Source organism: Poromitra crassiceps, assembly GCF_964638095.1.
Source record: "Poromitra crassiceps genome assembly, chromosome: 25".
NCBI lineage: Eukaryota > Metazoa > Chordata > Actinopteri > Beryciformes > Melamphaidae > Poromitra > Poromitra crassiceps.
In genome coordinates this window covers 9,483,560-9,501,941 of record NC_139649.1, presented here as the reverse complement: position 1 = coordinate 9,501,941, position 18,382 = coordinate 9,483,560, and the positions used below count along the sequence as shown (strand labels likewise).

The window sequence follows — 18,382 nt, the reverse complement described above, 5'->3', positions numbered from 1 at the left end:
GGTCTCGTACCTGTTTGGAAGCCCCTGCAGCACCTGGTAGACACTGACCCTGAAGGTCTCGTACCTGTTTGGAAGCCCCTGCCTGCAGCACCTGGTAGACACTGACCCTGAAGGTCTCATATCTGTTTGGAAGCCCCTGCCTGCAGCACCTGGTAGACACTGACCCTGAAGGTCTCGTATCTGTTTGGAAGCCAATGCAGCACCTGGTACACACTGACCCTGAAGGTCTCATACCTGTTTGGAAGCCCCTGCAGCACCTGGTAGACACTGACCCTGAAGGTCTCGTTCTCGTAGCGTTCGTGGACGTAATCCTTGTAGATCCTGAACTCTGCCGCCGTGACGGCCTCTCCCTCTGGGATGCGGGACAGGTCAAAGCGGAATTCCCTTCGGTGCTGCTGGTGCAGGAGATTCTGATCCTGTTCAACTAGGAGGGAAAGAGAGAGAGAGAGGGAGAGAGAGATGGGGTTGTAAGTATACAGTATTACATGACCCTTAAGGTTATGTATATAACCCCGGTTTTAGGAATAATTGGAGTGAGATTGCAGGGGTGTCCAAACTTTTTTGAATGGGGGCCAGATTAGATCATGTGAAAATACCAGGGGGCCACATACAATACAATTGTACTCTAAGGATTTTGTTTACCATCTGAAAACATTAGTTCCACCTGTGTTGTTCCTACTTGGTGCTTGTCTACAAACTGTATGATAGTGCTGTTATCGTTAGGTGAGCGGAAAAAACGCAAAGTGAACTTGCTTGATTCACCAATACTGTGTGGAGGGCCACCTAAAATTGTATTTATTTTACTTATTCAACTATCAGTAGACGCTACCATTTCCCAAGGTTCCTTCCTTGCAGGAGTGGGAGACATCTCTCACTACTGTTGATGTCCAGAGCGTGATGATGTAGAGTAGACACTGGGAAACAGAAGGGGCATTACGGCCACACTCGGGGGCATCCAAGACACTGGCCTTTTGACCTCGGTGTGTAACTCCTAACATGAAATAATCCTTGTGATCCTCAGAGGGAAAGTCTGTACGTTGGCGGTAAACATCAGGCAGCCGTGCGAGTGCAGTCAGACAGACAGATGGCCACTCAGCAGCGGTTGCAAATATCTGTCAAAACTGTCGTTGAATCAAACGATCGTCTGATCCGCGTGGCTCTGCCCACATCTCGGAAGCGCCGCGTCAAAAATAGGAAAGCCGGGCTTCCATGAGGGTGAGTGATTGATCTAAACATCACTTAAGTGGAGTGTAGCTGCCATACGTGCCGATGTGGGGGGAGAAACCACACTCAGAGCTCCATTTGGTTCCCTGTTCAAATTGCACACATGTGCTGACCACAAGAAAAGGCCTGTTACGGCATTGCCCGGAAAACCACGGCAGCCAGTGCTTTTATACACACACGCGTGCGCGCGCACACACGCACACGAACGAACGCACGCACACACGCGCACACACACACACGCACACTACCATGGGCTATACTGTCATCACTCCACACCCCTGAGATAATTTTGCTGTGTATCACTGTCCAGTGATTTCACTCTCGGACTATTCCATTCTGGAGGGTCAAATAAAGCAGTAGCGGCCCGCGGGCGCTTTCTGCGTTTCCACCCAAGTCCTGTCCTGAGGCCGCTGAATGAAGCACAGCAGCTCCCTCAGACTTTCCAGAAGAATGGTGGTCAGAAAAGACCCAGAGGTTTCCTGGAGCTTTCCGCGTTGTGTTTGTACAGCGTTACCCAATGTGTTTGTCCTTGGAAAGAGCAGTGGAGGAGGTCTCCGCTGAAGGTGTGCGGAGTGGGAGCGCGGCGATTAGCCACCTTAAACACATCCTGCCCACTGGCATACGCCATGACATCATCATGATGACATCATCATCACGATGACATCAGCCAGCCCAGCGCTCCCACTGATGGCTCACTATTGTTTCAGTGGCTTTGAACACAGACATGCACACCGATTACTGCACAAGCACAGTCAGGCACACGTCATGCGCACGCACACACACACACACACACACACACACACACACACACACACACACACACACACACACACACACACACACACACACACACAGTTACACACATACAACCTTAGTCATAACACTGCAAATGTTCCATTTTCTCGCACTAAATCACAAAACAGAACACCCCACACACACACACACACACACACACACACACACACACACACACACGCGCGCGAGCACTGACTGGCAGTCTTCTAAAAACACTTCTAACGACACACAAACACACTGGTCGTTAAGAGCAGTGCATTCTGGGCCCTGCTAGTCATTTGTTTGACCGCAATTAAGTGCTGGAAGAGAACGAGGGGCGTTTTTATGAAAGCAATAATTGCTTGTAAGGACTTGGTGTGTTTACGTTAGGGACCATTAGCTCCACAGATCAGACCTCAGATATGCAAACTTCCCCTGGGAGGCATTTCAACACTTCAGAGCACTCCAGACGCTGCTGGGCCACACAGCCATGCCTCTATCATTAACCTATTGCAATTTTATAATAAGCCCGATTTTTTTTTTCTCTCCAAGTCAATGTGGGTGGTTTTGGTTTTTGAGGCGTATCACAATTCTCCTCCAAAACAATAAGTAATGAAAATGTGACTGTCAAAGTACAGAACAGTTGTCTTTTTATTCCTGTAATACGATGCATCCGTCGAGGAGGTCTACTCCTTTCCCGATGCGTTTGAACTTTATTCAACTTAGTGGTAAAACTGTGATCCCTGCTGAGCCTCACACTCGTGAATGCCTGCATGTGTCTACAAGTTTGACAACACTGCGCTAGTTTACAACCTATAAGCTGCTTTCTCGCAGATTATGAGAACCACCAAAAAGGCCTTTGCTAAAACAAACATAGCACCTCATTATGTCTAAAACCTAGTGCAGAAATGTCCTTTTAAAAGCTCCAATCCACACTCTAAATCGGGGTGTACGAATCGTAAGTGTGTATAGAAACTCTACAGGTCGTCAACGTTTTACCGCTTTGAAACATGTCGTATTATACTTTGAGCTCTTACATCAACAGCTGTGTCAATCAATCTGTTCAATTCAATTAGTCAAAACACAGAGCCAGTGGTGAGAGTGACAGCTCGCCTCATCGGGCGATCTCACACTTTGGAGAGAAAAGAACACGCATGGATGTCGAAATAATTAGAGGGATAATGAGATTTTCTGGTGGGCCTGGGGGAGGAAGGAAATCTCCTTACGCTGCCTACAGATTATCTTAGCCGGACTAGTCGGGGTTCTCTACCTGCTTGGTCTGAAAAAGACAATACTCCTCCTGTTCTGGAGAGGCACTTTCGTTTGTGCTACCGTTAAGTTAGCTTAGCATGTGTAATGGGGTGACCTGCACCCATGGGTCCCGCCCACTAATCTACACCTACCAGGTGTTTCCAGTTACCTAATTTGGCCTGCCCCTCAATTGGCTGGCCCTTCAATTGGCCAGCCCCTATAAATAGCCTGCCTAACAGAGCATAGGCTAAGGCTGGCTTCTCTCTTTGAGCTTTCCCTCTGAACCATATTTGCCCTTTGTGGAAGACTACGGTGTATCTGTCCTGGGTCTGGGTAGCAGAAGCTGTTAATATGCCAATGCTAACTGTTGCTGAACATAAGCTGCTGTTCTAGCTGTTCTGCCCTTCTACTGCTGTATAAGTGTACCGTAATTTAGTAAAAGATTGAATTGTTGTTTTAACTGTCCAGAACTAATATTTCCCTCTTTGTGCCCCGCATAGGCCTGGCCACTGGAGTGGGTGGGGATTAGACTGGTGTGAGCTACGGGCCCTCCCTACCTGCCTCTTCCTTTCATATTGCATGCGTGTGAGTGTGCCTTTGCAGTGTTGTCTTGTTTAAGCACCTTATGCACCAAGCACTTTAATTGTGTGTGTGTGATATTGTACACGCTTGGTGTGGTAGGTACTCTTACTCTTAAGCTTTCTCATATTTTACCCTTAACCCAGTCAATCCCTCTCACTTCAGTTCCAGTGCCCTTTGCTTTTACCCCTCCCCTTAGTAGCTTGGACATTTTAAAGGTGCATTCCCATGTTTTTGCAATTTAGCTGTTTTTAGCATTGTTTGAATAAATCTTAATAATTTGGCAATTGCAATTGGTCTGAGCTTTTTCTAATAAATAACACTTACTTTTATACCTGGAAACCACGTCTCTGCTCCTCTCATTGGTCTCTCACCATTGTGAACGAATCTGTATGGTTTATCTGTGGGCATTAAAGCCCTGGTATTTCCTTGGGTGAAACTCCCTAGGTGGCGTTGTCAGTTATTTAGACCTGGTCACATTTGGCGTTGGTCGGCAGGACTTTGGAAATCAGACTCATTGTAAAGCAGAGACGTGTTCTTCAAGGTTTTTCATTCTGGACAGTTTTTTTTTGCTTTTCATTATCAACCATATTAGTTTGAGAAGGGCAGGGCGGCAGTTTGCAGATCATCAAGACGTCCCGGGCGTGGAGCAGCAGGAGCCCTTGGCAGTAACAAAAGTGCATTGTTCCCCATCCCCACTGTTGAACTGACTGTCTTTTAGAAATGGATGCAGCTGAACTACAGGACTTGAGAGACTCTGTGACACAACTGCGAGCTGAGAATGAGCGGCTTACGCGGGAGCGTGCAGAAGCAACAGGCTCCAGAACTGCGTCACCTGGAACTCAATCTGGTCCTTCGGCCCGCTGGACTTCCACGCATGCTGGTGCACCCCCAGAGCGTATGGTATACATCCCTAGGGAACGCAAGTGCCCAATGTTCCGGGGTAATATTGGGATGGGGGTAACAGAATGGGTTGAGGAGGTACGTGCTAGCATGCGTGCCAGGCATTTACCACCCACTGACCAAGCGTATTTCATCTATGACCACTTGGAAGGGGAGGCCAAGGATGAAATTAGGTATAGGTCCGGGGCAGAGAGGGAAGACCCAGAACACATTTTGGTTATTCTCCAGGAGCTCTATGGCTGCTCCCGGTCTTATGTGGCACTGCAGGAAGAATTTTTTTCTAGAAAACAGCTTGAGGGGGAGTCACTGCAGGAGTACTCACATGCACTGTTCTGCTTAATGGAGAAGATAGTTAAGCGTGCCCCTGATGTACTAAATTCTGCTATCCTACTGCGAGACCAGTTTGTGGAAAATGTGAATGACTCTGCTCTTTGTAGGGTGTTGAAGCAGCTCGTCCGCAGCAACCCTAACTCAACACTGCTGGATGTCCGCAGGGAAGCTATCACCTGGGAGCGAGAAGGTAGACCATCAGAAGGTAGACCTAGGAGTTATTCAGTCCCTTCCATATGTGCATTACAGGAGTCTAGGGTGCCAAGTGGGTCCAGTAGTGGTATGCTTAGTTGCTCCCCTGAATTGGCAGAGTTGAAAGAAATGTTGAGGGGACAACAGGAGCAAATTGGCAAGCTTTGCGAAAGCCTTAACCGTCTGCAAAATCCCTCTAGGAGGCCACGACCTTTACGTGACGGTCCCATAATTTGTAGACGTTGCCAGCAACCAGGCCACTTTGCAAGTAACTGTGATAATGCTCGAGTCATCCCCCAGGCCCAGCCCACCACCCAGGCCCATCCCATGCAGTACCGCCACCCACAGGGAGGAGCCCCCCATAGCCAGCAGCCGGAAAACTAGTGCCCCCTGTTGTGCAGAGCCACACTTCAGGCAGGGATCATACTGGCTCAGACAGTACAGGTTTAGGGAGTCAACGAGCTGTTTTGCAGCTGTTAGGGTCATGCCCACATGTGGTAGTGAATATGGGTGAGGTGGAGGTGCAGTGCTTAGTGGACACTGGGTCCATGGTGTCTACCATTACGGAAGCTTTTTTCTCCCAGCACTTTGTACAGACCCCCCGTTCCTGTCACTGGCTGCAACTTAAGGCTGCAAACGGCCTTGATATCCCTTATGTAGGCTACCTAGAACTGGATGTTGAAGTAATGGGCAAGGTTGTTCCTAAGCGAGGAGTCTTGGTAGTGAAGGACTCCCCGGGAGAACAGTTCAGAAACGGTGTGGCTGGTGTGCTGGGCATGAATGTCATACGCGAATGCTATGATGAGTTGTTTAGAAGGCATGGTCCCTCACTTTTTGATCTCCCACGTGTACAGCAGTCCCCTGAGGCGTGGCAGAAAGCCCTCAAGTACTGTCAACAAGCTGAGCTTAAGGCTCTCCGCCGCACCAAGATAGCCAAAGTAAGGGGTAGGTACTCTGTTTGTATCCCTGGAGGCACTGTTAAGCTGGTGCCCACTACCTGTTGCACTCAGTCCTTTGCTCAGTCCGGCTCAGCACTTTTCGAGCCATTACATCAAAGTGATGCTTTACCTGTAGGCCTGCTTGTTTCTCCAGCTATGGTTCAGGTATCTCAAGGTACTGCCTATATTCCTGTAGTGAATGTAGGGACCATTGATGTCAAGTTGCCCTCTCGTAGCCCTTTAGGCCTGCTAAGCCAAGCCCAGGTAGTGAGTTTACCAAAAGGGATCACTGAGATCCCTAGGGAGCCAAGTGTTGGCAATACAACCGCTACCATGAACTACCATTTGGGTCAAGAGAGTAAGGTACCAGGTCTTGTCCAGTCTATCGACCTAGCTAACCTTTCAGAGTCAGAACAATTGAGGGCTATGAGCCTATTACAGAAACACGAGGCAGTGTTTGCCACACACGAGGGAGACTTAGGTTGTACACACCTCATTTCACATGAAATCCCCTTAAGTGACGATGTGCCTGTCCGTCAGAGGTATAGGCGCATCCCCCCCTCAGAGTATGACTCTGTCAAGGCACACATTAACCAACTTTTAGAGACCCAGGTGATCCGGGAGAGCTGCAGCCCCTATGCCTCCCCCATTGTGCTCGTACGGAAGAAGGATGGCAGCCTCCGCTTGTGTGTGGACTACCGTCAGTTAAACAGTAAGACCCGCCGCGATGCCTTCCCATTGCCCAGAATTGAAGAATCCTTGGACGCACTATCGGGGGCCAAGTGGTTCTCAACAATGGATCTGGCTAGTGGATATAACCAGGTACCAGTACTGGAAAAAGACAAAATGAAAACCGCCTTCTGTACACCGTTTGGCCTCTTTGAATTCAATCGTATGCCTTTTGGCCTCTGCAACGCCCCCGGTACGTTCCAGAGGTTGATGGAGCGAATCTTTGGGGCACAACATTTCCAAACGCTGTTGTTGTACTTGGATGACGTTGTGGTGTTTTCCTCTACTGTAGATCAGCACCTGGAGAGACTTGATGCAGTCCTGACGCGACTACAAAAAGAAGGCCTGAAAGCAAAATTGGAAAAATGCTCCTTTTTCAAGACTGAGGTAAAGTACCTTGGCCATGTCGTTTCCAGGGATGGGGTCTCTACTGACCCGGATAAAATCACTGCGGTTTCTCAGTGGCCCCGCCCTAAGACTGTAACAGAGTTGCGCTCCTTTGTGGGCTTTGCAAGCTATTATCGCCGTTTTGTATCAGGATTTTCTAAGCTGGCGGCGCCACTTCACCATTTAAATGCTGAGCTGTCCCGGATTGGACATAGAGGGCGTTCAGGAAAGCCCTTGTTGGATGTCTGGACAGAGGACTGTGAACAGAGCTTCAATGCCCTCAAAGCACGGTTAGTTTCTGCTCCCATTCTAGCTTATGCTAATTTCTCCCTCCCCTTTATCCTTGAAACAGATGCCAGCTATAGTGGGCTTGGAGCAGTACTGTCACAGGAACAAGGAGGCAAGGTGAGGCCGATAGCATATGCCAGCAGGGCCCTCACTCGCTCGGAGCGAAACATGTCAAATTACAGTTCAATGAAATTGGAGTTTTTAGCTTTGAAATGGGCTATAACTGAAAAATTCAGAGAGTACCTGATTGGCCAAAAGTTTGTCGTGTGGACGGACAACAACCCGCTGAGCCATTTAAACACTGCCAAGTTGGGCGCAAATGAACATCGCTGGGCTGCAGAATTGGCCGCATTTGACTTTACCATTAGGTATCGCTCTGGTCGCTCAAATGGTAATGCTGATGGTCTTTCCAGGCAACACTCGCCCCCAGATGTGCCCTCAGCATTGGAACTGGCGCTTCCGGGAACACCGCTCCCTGAGCCTCTACAACAGCCACCCACCACAGGACCCCAGCAGGTAATACAAATGGCCATCTCTGTATTGCCCTCACACTCCCCTGGTGACTTAAGTATGTTGCAGAGATCTGACCCAGTGATTGGCCAATTCCTCAAGTTCTGGCGAAGAGAGAGATGTCCAGATCATGCTGAACGCCAAACTCTGCCTAACCCAGTGAGGGAACTGGTGCGTCAGTGGAGTCGGGTGATGGAGGAGGATGGTCTCTTATACCGAAGAGTGTTCCGGTCTGATGGTGGAGAAGAGGTGCGCCAGCTGCTCCTACCAGAGTCCCTGAGAGAGGAAGTTTTGCAACAACTGCACCAGGGTCATGGACACCAGGGCGTGGAAAGGACCACTCAGCTGGTACGGCAGCGCTGCTACTGGCCCGGCATGTACCAGGGGGTCAAGGAGTGGTGCCAACAATGCGACCGCTGCACCTTGGCCAAACCAACACAGCCAGCTATTCGAACCTCTATGGGGCACCTGATGGCCTCAAAACCTAACCAAGTCTTGGCCATTGACTTTACCCTACTGGAGTGCTCACGGGATGGTAGGGAACAAGTATTGATTATGACTGACGTCTTTTCTAAATTCACACAGGCTGTCCCGACAAAAGACCAGCGGGCATCCACCGTGGCTGAGGTGTTGGTGAGAGAGTGGTTCTACAAGTTTGGAGTCCCAGCCCGCATCCATTCGGATCAAGGACGGAACTTTGAAAGTGCCCTAATCCAGCAGCTATGCAGCCTTTATGGGGTACAGAAGACCCACACCACCCCATACCACCCTCAGGGCAATGGACAGTGTGAAAGGTTTAACAGGACCCTGCATGGGCTGTTACGGACGCTCCCTCCTGCTAAGAAGCCAGAGTGGCCTCGTTATCTCCCACAAGTCCTCTTCTCTTACAACACTACCATCCACCAGTCCACCGGTGAGTCGCCATACTTTCTGATGTTTGGCCAACAACCCAATCTTCCTGTAGACTTTCTGTTGGGCAGAGTGGCAGAGCCCGCTGGGGGCGGTGTTAGTGACTGGGTGCGGGACCATCAACAACGCCTCCAGACAGCATTTGATGGGGCTAGAGAGAGGCTACAAGCAGCAGCCCAGCATCGGAAAGCACGGCACGATCAAAAGGTAACGCCTTGTGATCTCCATGAAGGCCAACTGGTATATCTCCGGGACCATGGAGTTCGAGGACGGAATAAAATCCAAGACACCTGGAGCTCTACGTTGTACCGTGTACTCAGGGCACCTGCAGATGGTGGGCCAGTTTACTCCATCGCAACTCTCGACAAACCAGATAAGGTAAAGCATGTACATCGCACTATGCTTAAACAGGCCCCTGTCACTTCTCCACCGCTGTCTTTCAAGGTGACCTCCTCAGAACAACCAGTAGCCGAGAGGTGGGAAGAAGAGGACGCCCAGGGCGATTGGTGGCTGGTGACCCGACCCCTGTGTGGAGTATCTGTGCCAGTGCTGCCTCCTCCGGATGCCCCTTCTCAACCCTCCCACCCTTTGGAACACATGGCGCTTCCAACAGCCAGGTCCCCGGAGGGGGCCCTTCGGAGGACAACGCGAGAAACGGCGGGGAGGCACACGAACATTCACCATCTCCCTGTGCCCATCGATGGGGCTGCCGGTGCTCGGATCCCTGGGTCTAGTAGTGGGACTTCTGTTATTTTTAGGCCCTGGGACTAATTTTCCCCCTATCGTCGGGACGCCGATAACTAGTGGGGGGGTAGATTGTAATGGGGTGACCTGCACCCATGGGTCCCGCCCACTAATCTACACCTACCAGGTGTTTCCAGTTACCTAATTTGGCCTGCCCCTCAATTGGCTGGCCCTTCAATTGGCCAGCCCCTATAAATAGCCTGCCTAACAGAGCATAGGCTAAGGCTGGCTTCTCTCTTTGAGCTTTCCCTCTGAACCATATTTGCCCTTTGTGGAAGACTACGGTGTATCTGTCCTGGGTCTGGGTAGCAGAAGCTGTTAATATGCCAATGCTAACTGTTGCTGAACATAAGCTGCTGTTCTAGCTGTTCTGCCCTTCTACTGCTGTATAAGTGTACCGTAATTTAGTAAAAGATTGAATTGTTGTTTTAACTGTCCAGAACTAATATTTCCCTCTTTGTGCCCCGCATAGGCCTGGCCACTGGAGTGGGTGGGGATTAGACTGGTGTGAGCTACGGGCCCTCCCTACCTGCCTCTTCCTTTCATATTGCATGCGTGTGAGTGTGCCTTTGCAGTGTTGTCTTGTTTAAGCACCTTATGCACCAAGCACTTTAATTGTGTGTGTGTGATATTGTACACGCTTGGTGTGGTAGGTACTCTTACTCTTAAGCTTTCTCATATTTTACCCTTAACCCAGTCAATCCCTCTCACTTCAGTTCCAGTGCCCTTTGCTTTTACCCCTCCCCTTAGTAGCTTGGACATTTTAAAGGTGCATTCCCATGTTTTTGCAATTTAGCTGTTTTTAGCATTGTTTGAATAAATCTTAATAATTTGGCAATTGCAATTGGTCTGAGCTTTTTCTAATAAATAACACTTACTTTTATACCTGGAAACCACGTCTCTGCTCCTCTCATTGGTCTCTCACCATTGTGAACGAATCTGTATGGTTTATCTGTGGGCATTAAAGCCCTGGTATTTCCTTGGGTGAAACTCCCTAGGTGGCGTTGTCAGTTATTTAGACCTGGTCACACATGCATATAGTGAACATAGCAAACGTTCCACACACGCAACAGTGACTGTGATGAGAAACATTTTGCACCAGGAAAAGCAGTGGCGACACGTCTGGCACCGAGCTTCATCATGCCCATGCTCTCCGCAGGTGTGTTCTCAATAAACCGCCCGTGCTGAACACATACTATACAGGCTCACTCAGCCCCTTTTAGACTGGCCAAAAATCCCACTAATATCCACAAACTGGTGGCATTTTCTTCAGTCTGTGACCAGCAGTGACTGATAGAGATGCAGAGCCAGTGTGAGTGTAACGCCGGGCTTGTTGGATTTTGCATTGGGTCTACCAGGTCTTTATTAGCAAGTGTGTCATAAAAAGGACAGATGTGCAGCTGAACAGCAGCTGCACGGAGTGATGTTACCTGACAGTTGAGATGAATGCATACTGTTGTGACGTGTGAGATGCTGCAGTGATACTCGTGGTTTGGCATTCAAGTGTGCATAAATAAAGCCAAATGCTCATTTCCATGCATTGAATTACCCAAGGAAGTTAAGCAGGTGTAGCTGATGTGACGAATGCATACCTGAGGGTAGTGAGAGAAGGGGGTGGTGGTGGTGGTGGTGGTGGTGAGGGGGGGGGGGAGGCGGCATAGCGAGGGAGGTCTACCTCACACTGGAAGCTGTGGTCTTCAAGGGAAATACTATAATCCAGTTTGGTCTTGAAGCGATCACTCCAGGGACCACCAAGACAGACTCGCTCCACAGTGTGGGAGCCCCCTGCCACTCATCACCAGCAGCACACACAGGGGCCACAGTGGGCTTTGAGAGAGAAATAACCACCCTTTCTTCCTCTTCCTCTTCCCCCCCCCCCCCCCCCCCCCCCCGCCCCCCTCTTCATAACTTGAACTCCATAAATCTGTTATGGGTTTTCGTAAATGGTGCGAGTAGTGCTGCGCACATTCGTGATTGAAGACATGAGATGTTCTTGTGCTTTTAGATGATGTATCACATTCGCACTCCAAATGTTTCGGATTAACTATACACTCGACTACAAGTTCACGGGGCGGCTCACGAACATCCAAAGTGCTCCTTCGTTTCAAGGCTTTCGATTCGATCTCAAAGACACGAGGCAAACAAACCAGAAGGCTAAAGGTGAGACACGTATCTAGGATGAACAGTCTTCATCTCTTCGCGTTGACCTGTAACCTCCTCCTCCTCCAAGCCCCGAGGCAGGAGGAGAAAGGGTTGGTTTGGGATGAAACCCCACATGCTGTCTGCTAGTTCACCATAGTGATATCAGAGCTGCCGCGCGATCTCCGAGGGAAACAAAGGCCGGATTTTCCTTTGATAAATGCAATAATGTCTGAGTAAGCCCCGCCTCCACCTGTAACCGCCTCGATTCACGCCCCTCAAACAAACATACACACAAACACACACACACACACACACACACACACACACAGAGACATAGACGTACCACATTGCGCACACCCATAAGTGTATATCCAACGCACACAGTTTACATGTCCGTAAGCTAGAGCTGCAACGATTAATCGATTGGTCGAAATAAATCAACAACTATTTTGATAATCGATGAATCGTTTTGAGTACAATTTTAAAAGAAACGGTCTAAATTCTCTGATTGCAGCTTCTTAAATGTGAATATTTTCTGGTTTCTTTACTCCTGTGTGACAGTACACTGATATTATCTTTGAGTTGTGGACAAAACAAGACATTTGAGGGCGTCATCTTGGGCTTTGGGAAACACTGCTCGTCATTTGCTACCATTTCCTGACATTTTATAGACCAAACAACTAGTCGATGAATCGAGAAAATAATCGACAGATTCATCGAATATGAAAATAATCGTTAGTTGACGCCTGTGTGCACACAGACAAACACCCACACTGGCAGAGATGAATTCAGCAATCAAATGTGTTTCGATGCTCCTCGATGTCAGATCACTTGTCTTGCACTCCCTAGGGCTTCAGAAATGACCGTCTCCAAATCGTAGTCATGCGAAACAAAGCCGCTAAAGCCTCTCCCCAGAGCTTTGAAGGGATGGGGAGGAAATGGGATACAGGCGTGTTGTCATAACATTTACAACTGGCTCCATGTGGAGTGAAGAGAAAGTGACCTGAAAGCCTCGGTGTCTCTGAGAGCTCCCACATCACAAAGACACAGCACTTAGCTAATGCACGCTGTGACGCTGTGAAGGACCTGAGTACAAACAGCACATGGAGCTATGGACCTGACCGGTGAAGTGTTTGCCCCGTGTGTGTGTGTGTGTGTGTGTGTGTGTGTGTATGCGCGCGTGTGTGTGCGCATGTGCGCCTGTGTGTCTGCATGGCCCGTCTTCTCTCATAGCTTTAGGCCTCTGACCCAGAGTTATTATATATTTTTTATTTATCATCGTTTGTATTTTTTCCAATTCAGTTTAGTTTAGTTCAGTGTTTCTCAACTGGTGGGTCCGGATAAGATAAGATAAGATAAGATATAGATTTTAGGTATTATACAATACAAACGCAACACTTTGAGAAGGCAAATTGACTCACAGTCATGGAGACATCCTAGTCTCAATCTCGTGTTGACAAATTTGACCAAATTGACATTTTTCTGTGTGTGTGTGTGTGTGTGTAAATGCGGGGCGGCCAAGCTAGCAAGCTAATGTGGCGGGCGAGCCTAGTATATTAAGAATGTGGCGGTGTCAGTCACGATTTGTGATGGAAGTGATGTCATAAATCAGTGAATTATGATGTCATCAGTGATGTCATCAGTGATGTCACTTGAGCAATTGTGATGTCCAGTGATGTCACTTGAGCAATTGTGATGTCACTTGAGCAATTCCGATGTCATCAGTGATGTCATAAATCCTTCCTAGTATGGCCCACACTTGCTCAATGGCGCCTGGGTGGGTGGGGGGTGCCTGTCTGTCTGTCAGTCCAGCGCGCGTAGTGAGCAAGATTCCAAGTCTACTTCTTAGTTCAAATTGGCTAAGTGGGTGGGTGTCTGTCACAATTGTGATGTCATCAGTGATGTCACTTGAGCAATTGTGCTCTCATCAGTGATGTCACTCGAGCAACTGTGATGTAGTATGAGCCGATGGCGCACAGTTGCACGATGGGCGATGGCGCCTAGGTGTGTGGGTGTTGTCTGTCAGTCATGATTTTGGGACCCCGCGGAACCAGTCTCCACCCTAGGAATCAAGCGTGCTAGTTGTACAACTCCAGCATGAACATTGGGTCTGCATTGTGTTTGGTGTGGGCCGAACCAGTGGCCGCGGCCAATGAGGCAGCCCCAGGATGGAGAGGATCTCTAGTGGGGATGTGTGTGTGGGGGGAGGGGGGGAGGAGGGGTATATTGATGCCTTCAAATAAAATGGAAGTCGTGAACTCGTGTTTACGAGACCAGAAGATGTGTACACGACATGCTTGTGGCTTTGGTAACGTCATGAGCATGCGCAGTTGACTAGAAGCCACAGAGGCTAACAATTTAGCTAACACTAGCTAGCAAGTGGCTAACTATGTTAATGCAGGAAATGCAAAGGCATAATGACAGAGGAAAAGAGATGAGAATGTTGAGAATATCAACATGTTCCTCTCAGATAATATAAAATGACTATGAAAAGCTCTATACGGCTAAAATGACAATACTTTCCATCCACGTTCTCATATTCATGGTAAACACGACCTCACTTGAAGGGCACTATCTACATTGACACTCAAGCAATTGTGATGTCATCAGTGATGATGTCATTAGTGATGTCACTCAAGCAATTGTAATGTCATCAGTGATGATGTCATTAGTGATGTCACTCAAGCAATTGTGATGTCATCAGTGATGATGTCATCATCAGTGATGTCATAAATCGTTCCCTGCTCAGGTTATAAAAGGGGTGAATTGGCTAGCTATTTATTTACATTGTCACTTTTGGTCTCAGTGTCAGATATGTCTGCTGCCAGCTGTCTCCTATGTGAAGAGCAGTTTGGATGTCCCATCTGTCTGGATGTGTGGACTGATCCGGTCTCCATACCATGTGGACACAACTTCTGCAAAAACTGTATCACTCAGCACTGGGATGTTAATGCCCGATGCTGGTGTCCCGTGTGTAAAGAGGGATTTTGGAGAAGACCTAAGCTGCACGTCAATACTTTCATATCTGAGATGGTTGCTCAGTTCAGAAAGTCAATGAGTAGTAGGCCTAAGACAGTGGCTGAAATTCAGGAAGAAACCCGGCAGATGATCTGGGAGATACGACTGAAGATTCGAGAGATGGAACAGGAGATCTCTGAGCTGGAGAAGAGACCCCGGAAGTGGAACCGGAACGAGTTTGCAAAGGGGACACTTTTTTTCTTTTTTTTTCTTTCTTTTTTCTGAAGGGGATTGGGACTGGGATTTAGGAGTGGCCAGATGGTCGATCAACAGGAAGGGACACATCACACTGAGCCCAGAGGACGGCTTCTGGACTCTATTTTTGAGGAAAGGAAATGAGTACTATGCTGCTGCTGGCCCTGGTGTCCTCCTTTCTCTGAAGACGAAGCCACAGAAGGTGGGGGTGTTTGTGGATGATGAGAAGGGTCTGGTCTCCTTTTATGATGTAGATGCTGCAGCTCTTACTGGCTGCACCTTCACTGAGAAACTCTACCCAATATTCTTCTCTCCCTCTCTCCCAAAGAGGCCTGAAATGATGGTAGTAAAAACCCCGCCCCTCTGATCATCTCTCCTGTCCATCACAATGATTAGACCAATCACTAAATTTTCTCTGAGACGATTATTGTCATTTAAGCTAACACATTTACAAATTCAATAGGCCTAGTTACATTCTGCTTTTCTTTCTGTCATTTTAATGTTGCATAATTGTAATACAATTGTAATAAAACAATCTCCTGTTGTCCTTGTTCTTTCAAAGCTGGACTCAGAGAATAAAGACACTCACCTGTTGGTGAAAAAAAGCTATGTTTCTTGTCTCCTTTCCTTTATTTGTGGAAAAATAATTTAGTGTTAAAAAGTTAATAATATTCGTATTACGCACATTTTAGCATCGTTAGTGCGAACAGTATGACATTTAGCTAGTGTGTGTGTGTGTGTGTGTGTGTGTGTGTGTGTGTGTGTGTGCGTGCGTGCGTGTGTGTGTGTGTGTGTGTGTGTGTGTGCGCGTGCGTGCGTGCCTGCATGACCAGTCTTCTCTCATATTCTTGAGCATCACTTTAAGTGATGCTCAAGAATATGAGAGAAGACTGCGGTTATATATTTGTACTTTCCATAGTTTTCATTTTTATTGGGTTTTGTTTTCAAGTTTAGTTCGTTTCCAGAGTGGGTTTGCGGTTCTCAGTTTAGTTTTTATTGCATGTTTAAAACGTTTTTGTTAGTTTCGTTATTAGTTTGAGTATTTCTATTATATGGGGGGGGGGGGGGGGGATTTGTCAGGGGCAAGATTTAATGAGTTCAGAATAGGTAGCCTATTACAATACAAACTCAAAATAGCCTAGTCTGACCAAGATAAATGGATGAAGTCATTTGATTGGTCATTTCCAAAGAACCTTAATTAATCAAACTAATTATATTTATTTACTTGTTTGTTTGAAATATGCAAAAAGCACAGGATAACGAACTCAATGTATTAATATTATAGAACAGAACATTATAACGTTTTGTCATAGGGAATGAAAGTAACCAAGCAGACTGGAAACATACCGAGATTGACGAAGCTCATCACCATGTCTGCGTCATCAAGGAAGCGGCTGTCCTGTGGGGTCACCATGGGGGCGGCCGGAGTCGTAAAGACGGGCTTGTAGTAAGAATAGCCGGGCGGCTCTGCGTCCGTGGAGATCGTATTGTACAAATCCAGCATGAACATCGGGGCTGCATTGTGTTTGGTGTGGACCAGCGGCCGCGGCCGGTGAGGCAGCCCCAGGATGGAGAGGATCTCCCGCTGCATCTCCCTGCGCTCCTGGCTCCGCAGTCGACGCTGGATGAAGCTGGAGCGCACCTCGTTGTCCTCGGAGAAGTTGGAGAAAGCGACCTGCGTGGCCAACACGCAGTAGCCCCACGTCAAAAGGATCACCGCCGACGCGGACGCGCTTATTACCATTTTACGGCAATTTTACGCGCGGCTGTAACTGGTCGGTAGAATAAACTGGAAAAGAAGTTCCTTCGTCGAGGGTACTCCGACACATGGGAGGGAAAGGACAAACTACCCTGTATTATTAATCCAATCTCCAATATCATTCCGACATCATCTGCTGTTGCGCACCACTGCCTACTCCTATGGCGAGGCTGCGCGCTTCTCTTGCTGGCAACTTGGGAATGGATTTTATTGAGGTGCTGTTTTCAGGGGAGGGGCGGGAGGGGTTAGACATGGGATGGCTGGAAACATTGGGGGTGGGGGGGGGGGGGGGGGGGGGTGTTGACTCGATAAAAGATAAAAGTAGGACGAGAATAGATCAATGTCCTCTCAATCACGTTTACTCCTCTATCTTGGTAATGAGATAGGCTAGATGGGGTGGGCACCTCTATCTTTTCTTTCCCCGCGATAACGGTTCAAACCCAAGTGTCCTATCAGAGCGCGCTTTGTTAAACCATGATTGCACAATAATCCAAAGCATTGATGCAAGTGGCCTCTAATGGCTAATGTATTGGTTGACTGTTCAGATCACTGATCAGGCACGTCTTTGTGCTCTGCAGTGCCAGTCAGCTTCCTCGGCAGACCCCTGACACCCAGTCCATCTCCTGCTGTGACCGTCCCACAGACTCCTCAGTCCTCTGCTCCCCAAGGTCAATGTGTCACACACAGGCTACTCATTTACAGTGATGGACAAGTTACTCTGGAAGTGTAACAAGTTACTTACTCATTAAAAAAGTAACACAACTTACTTGACTTATTACTTGGTATCAAAAGTAATTAGTTACGTGAAAACTGAATCCACTTTATTGGAACAATCAAACATACAGAAGGAGTCAACAATCGGCCAAACTACATACTTCCTATTTATTTGCCAATAGGACAAAAACAAAATGCGTTCTGGCAACGCAGTAGCCATGCAGACCTATCTCCACACTTTCGAGATTCAAGTTCAACTTCATTCAACTTTGTTTTCATGCTGTGCCAGCGCTGGAGAAAGTAATGCAAACTTGAAGATGCTTGGATTTAGTAACTGTGATTGAATTGCTGTTGTGGAAATTGTAATCCCTTACACTACTTGTTACTGGGGGAAGTAATACATTACAGTCATGTGTTACTGCCCAGCATTGCTCATTTACGAACCCTGTCTCTATTGCCGAATGGAAGCGCTAAAAGTTATTGTCATTGTTTTCATCTGAAAAGTTCATTTCACTCAGACAATATTAGGCAGAAAGGTCTTCCTCATGACACTGCTGTGTGTGTGTGTGTGTGTGTGTGTGTGTGTGTGTGTGTGTGTGTGCGTGTGCGTGTGCGTGTGTGTGTGTGTGTGTGTGTGTGTGTGTGTGTGCGTGTGCGTGTGTGTGTGTGTGTGTGTGTGTGTGTGTGCGTGTGCGTGTGCGTGTGCGTGTGTGTGTGTGTGTGTGTTGTGTGTGGAATGTTTCATGATATCCTGAAGAGTGATAAAGACATGCTGCCATGGCATGTCTGGTCCCTG

General features: G+C 48.0%; 1 protein-coding gene across 1 annotated transcript in view; it reads right to left on the bottom strand.

The window, feature by feature from the left end:
* LOC310798503 (bone morphogenetic protein 7-like) overlaps positions 1-16,857 on the bottom strand; it is a gene marked incomplete at both ends in the record, with an annotated part of 21,960 nt that extends 5,103 nt beyond the window's left edge. Inside the window, 2 exons of the mRNA XM_083661035.1 lie at positions 235-424; positions 16,461-16,857. Of these exons, the coding sequence (XP_083517161.1) occupies positions 235-424; positions 16,461-16,857 (587 nt within the window). The remainder of the gene's footprint in view (positions 1-234; positions 425-16,460) is intronic.
* Between the last annotated feature and the right edge of the window lie 1,525 nt (positions 16,858-18,382).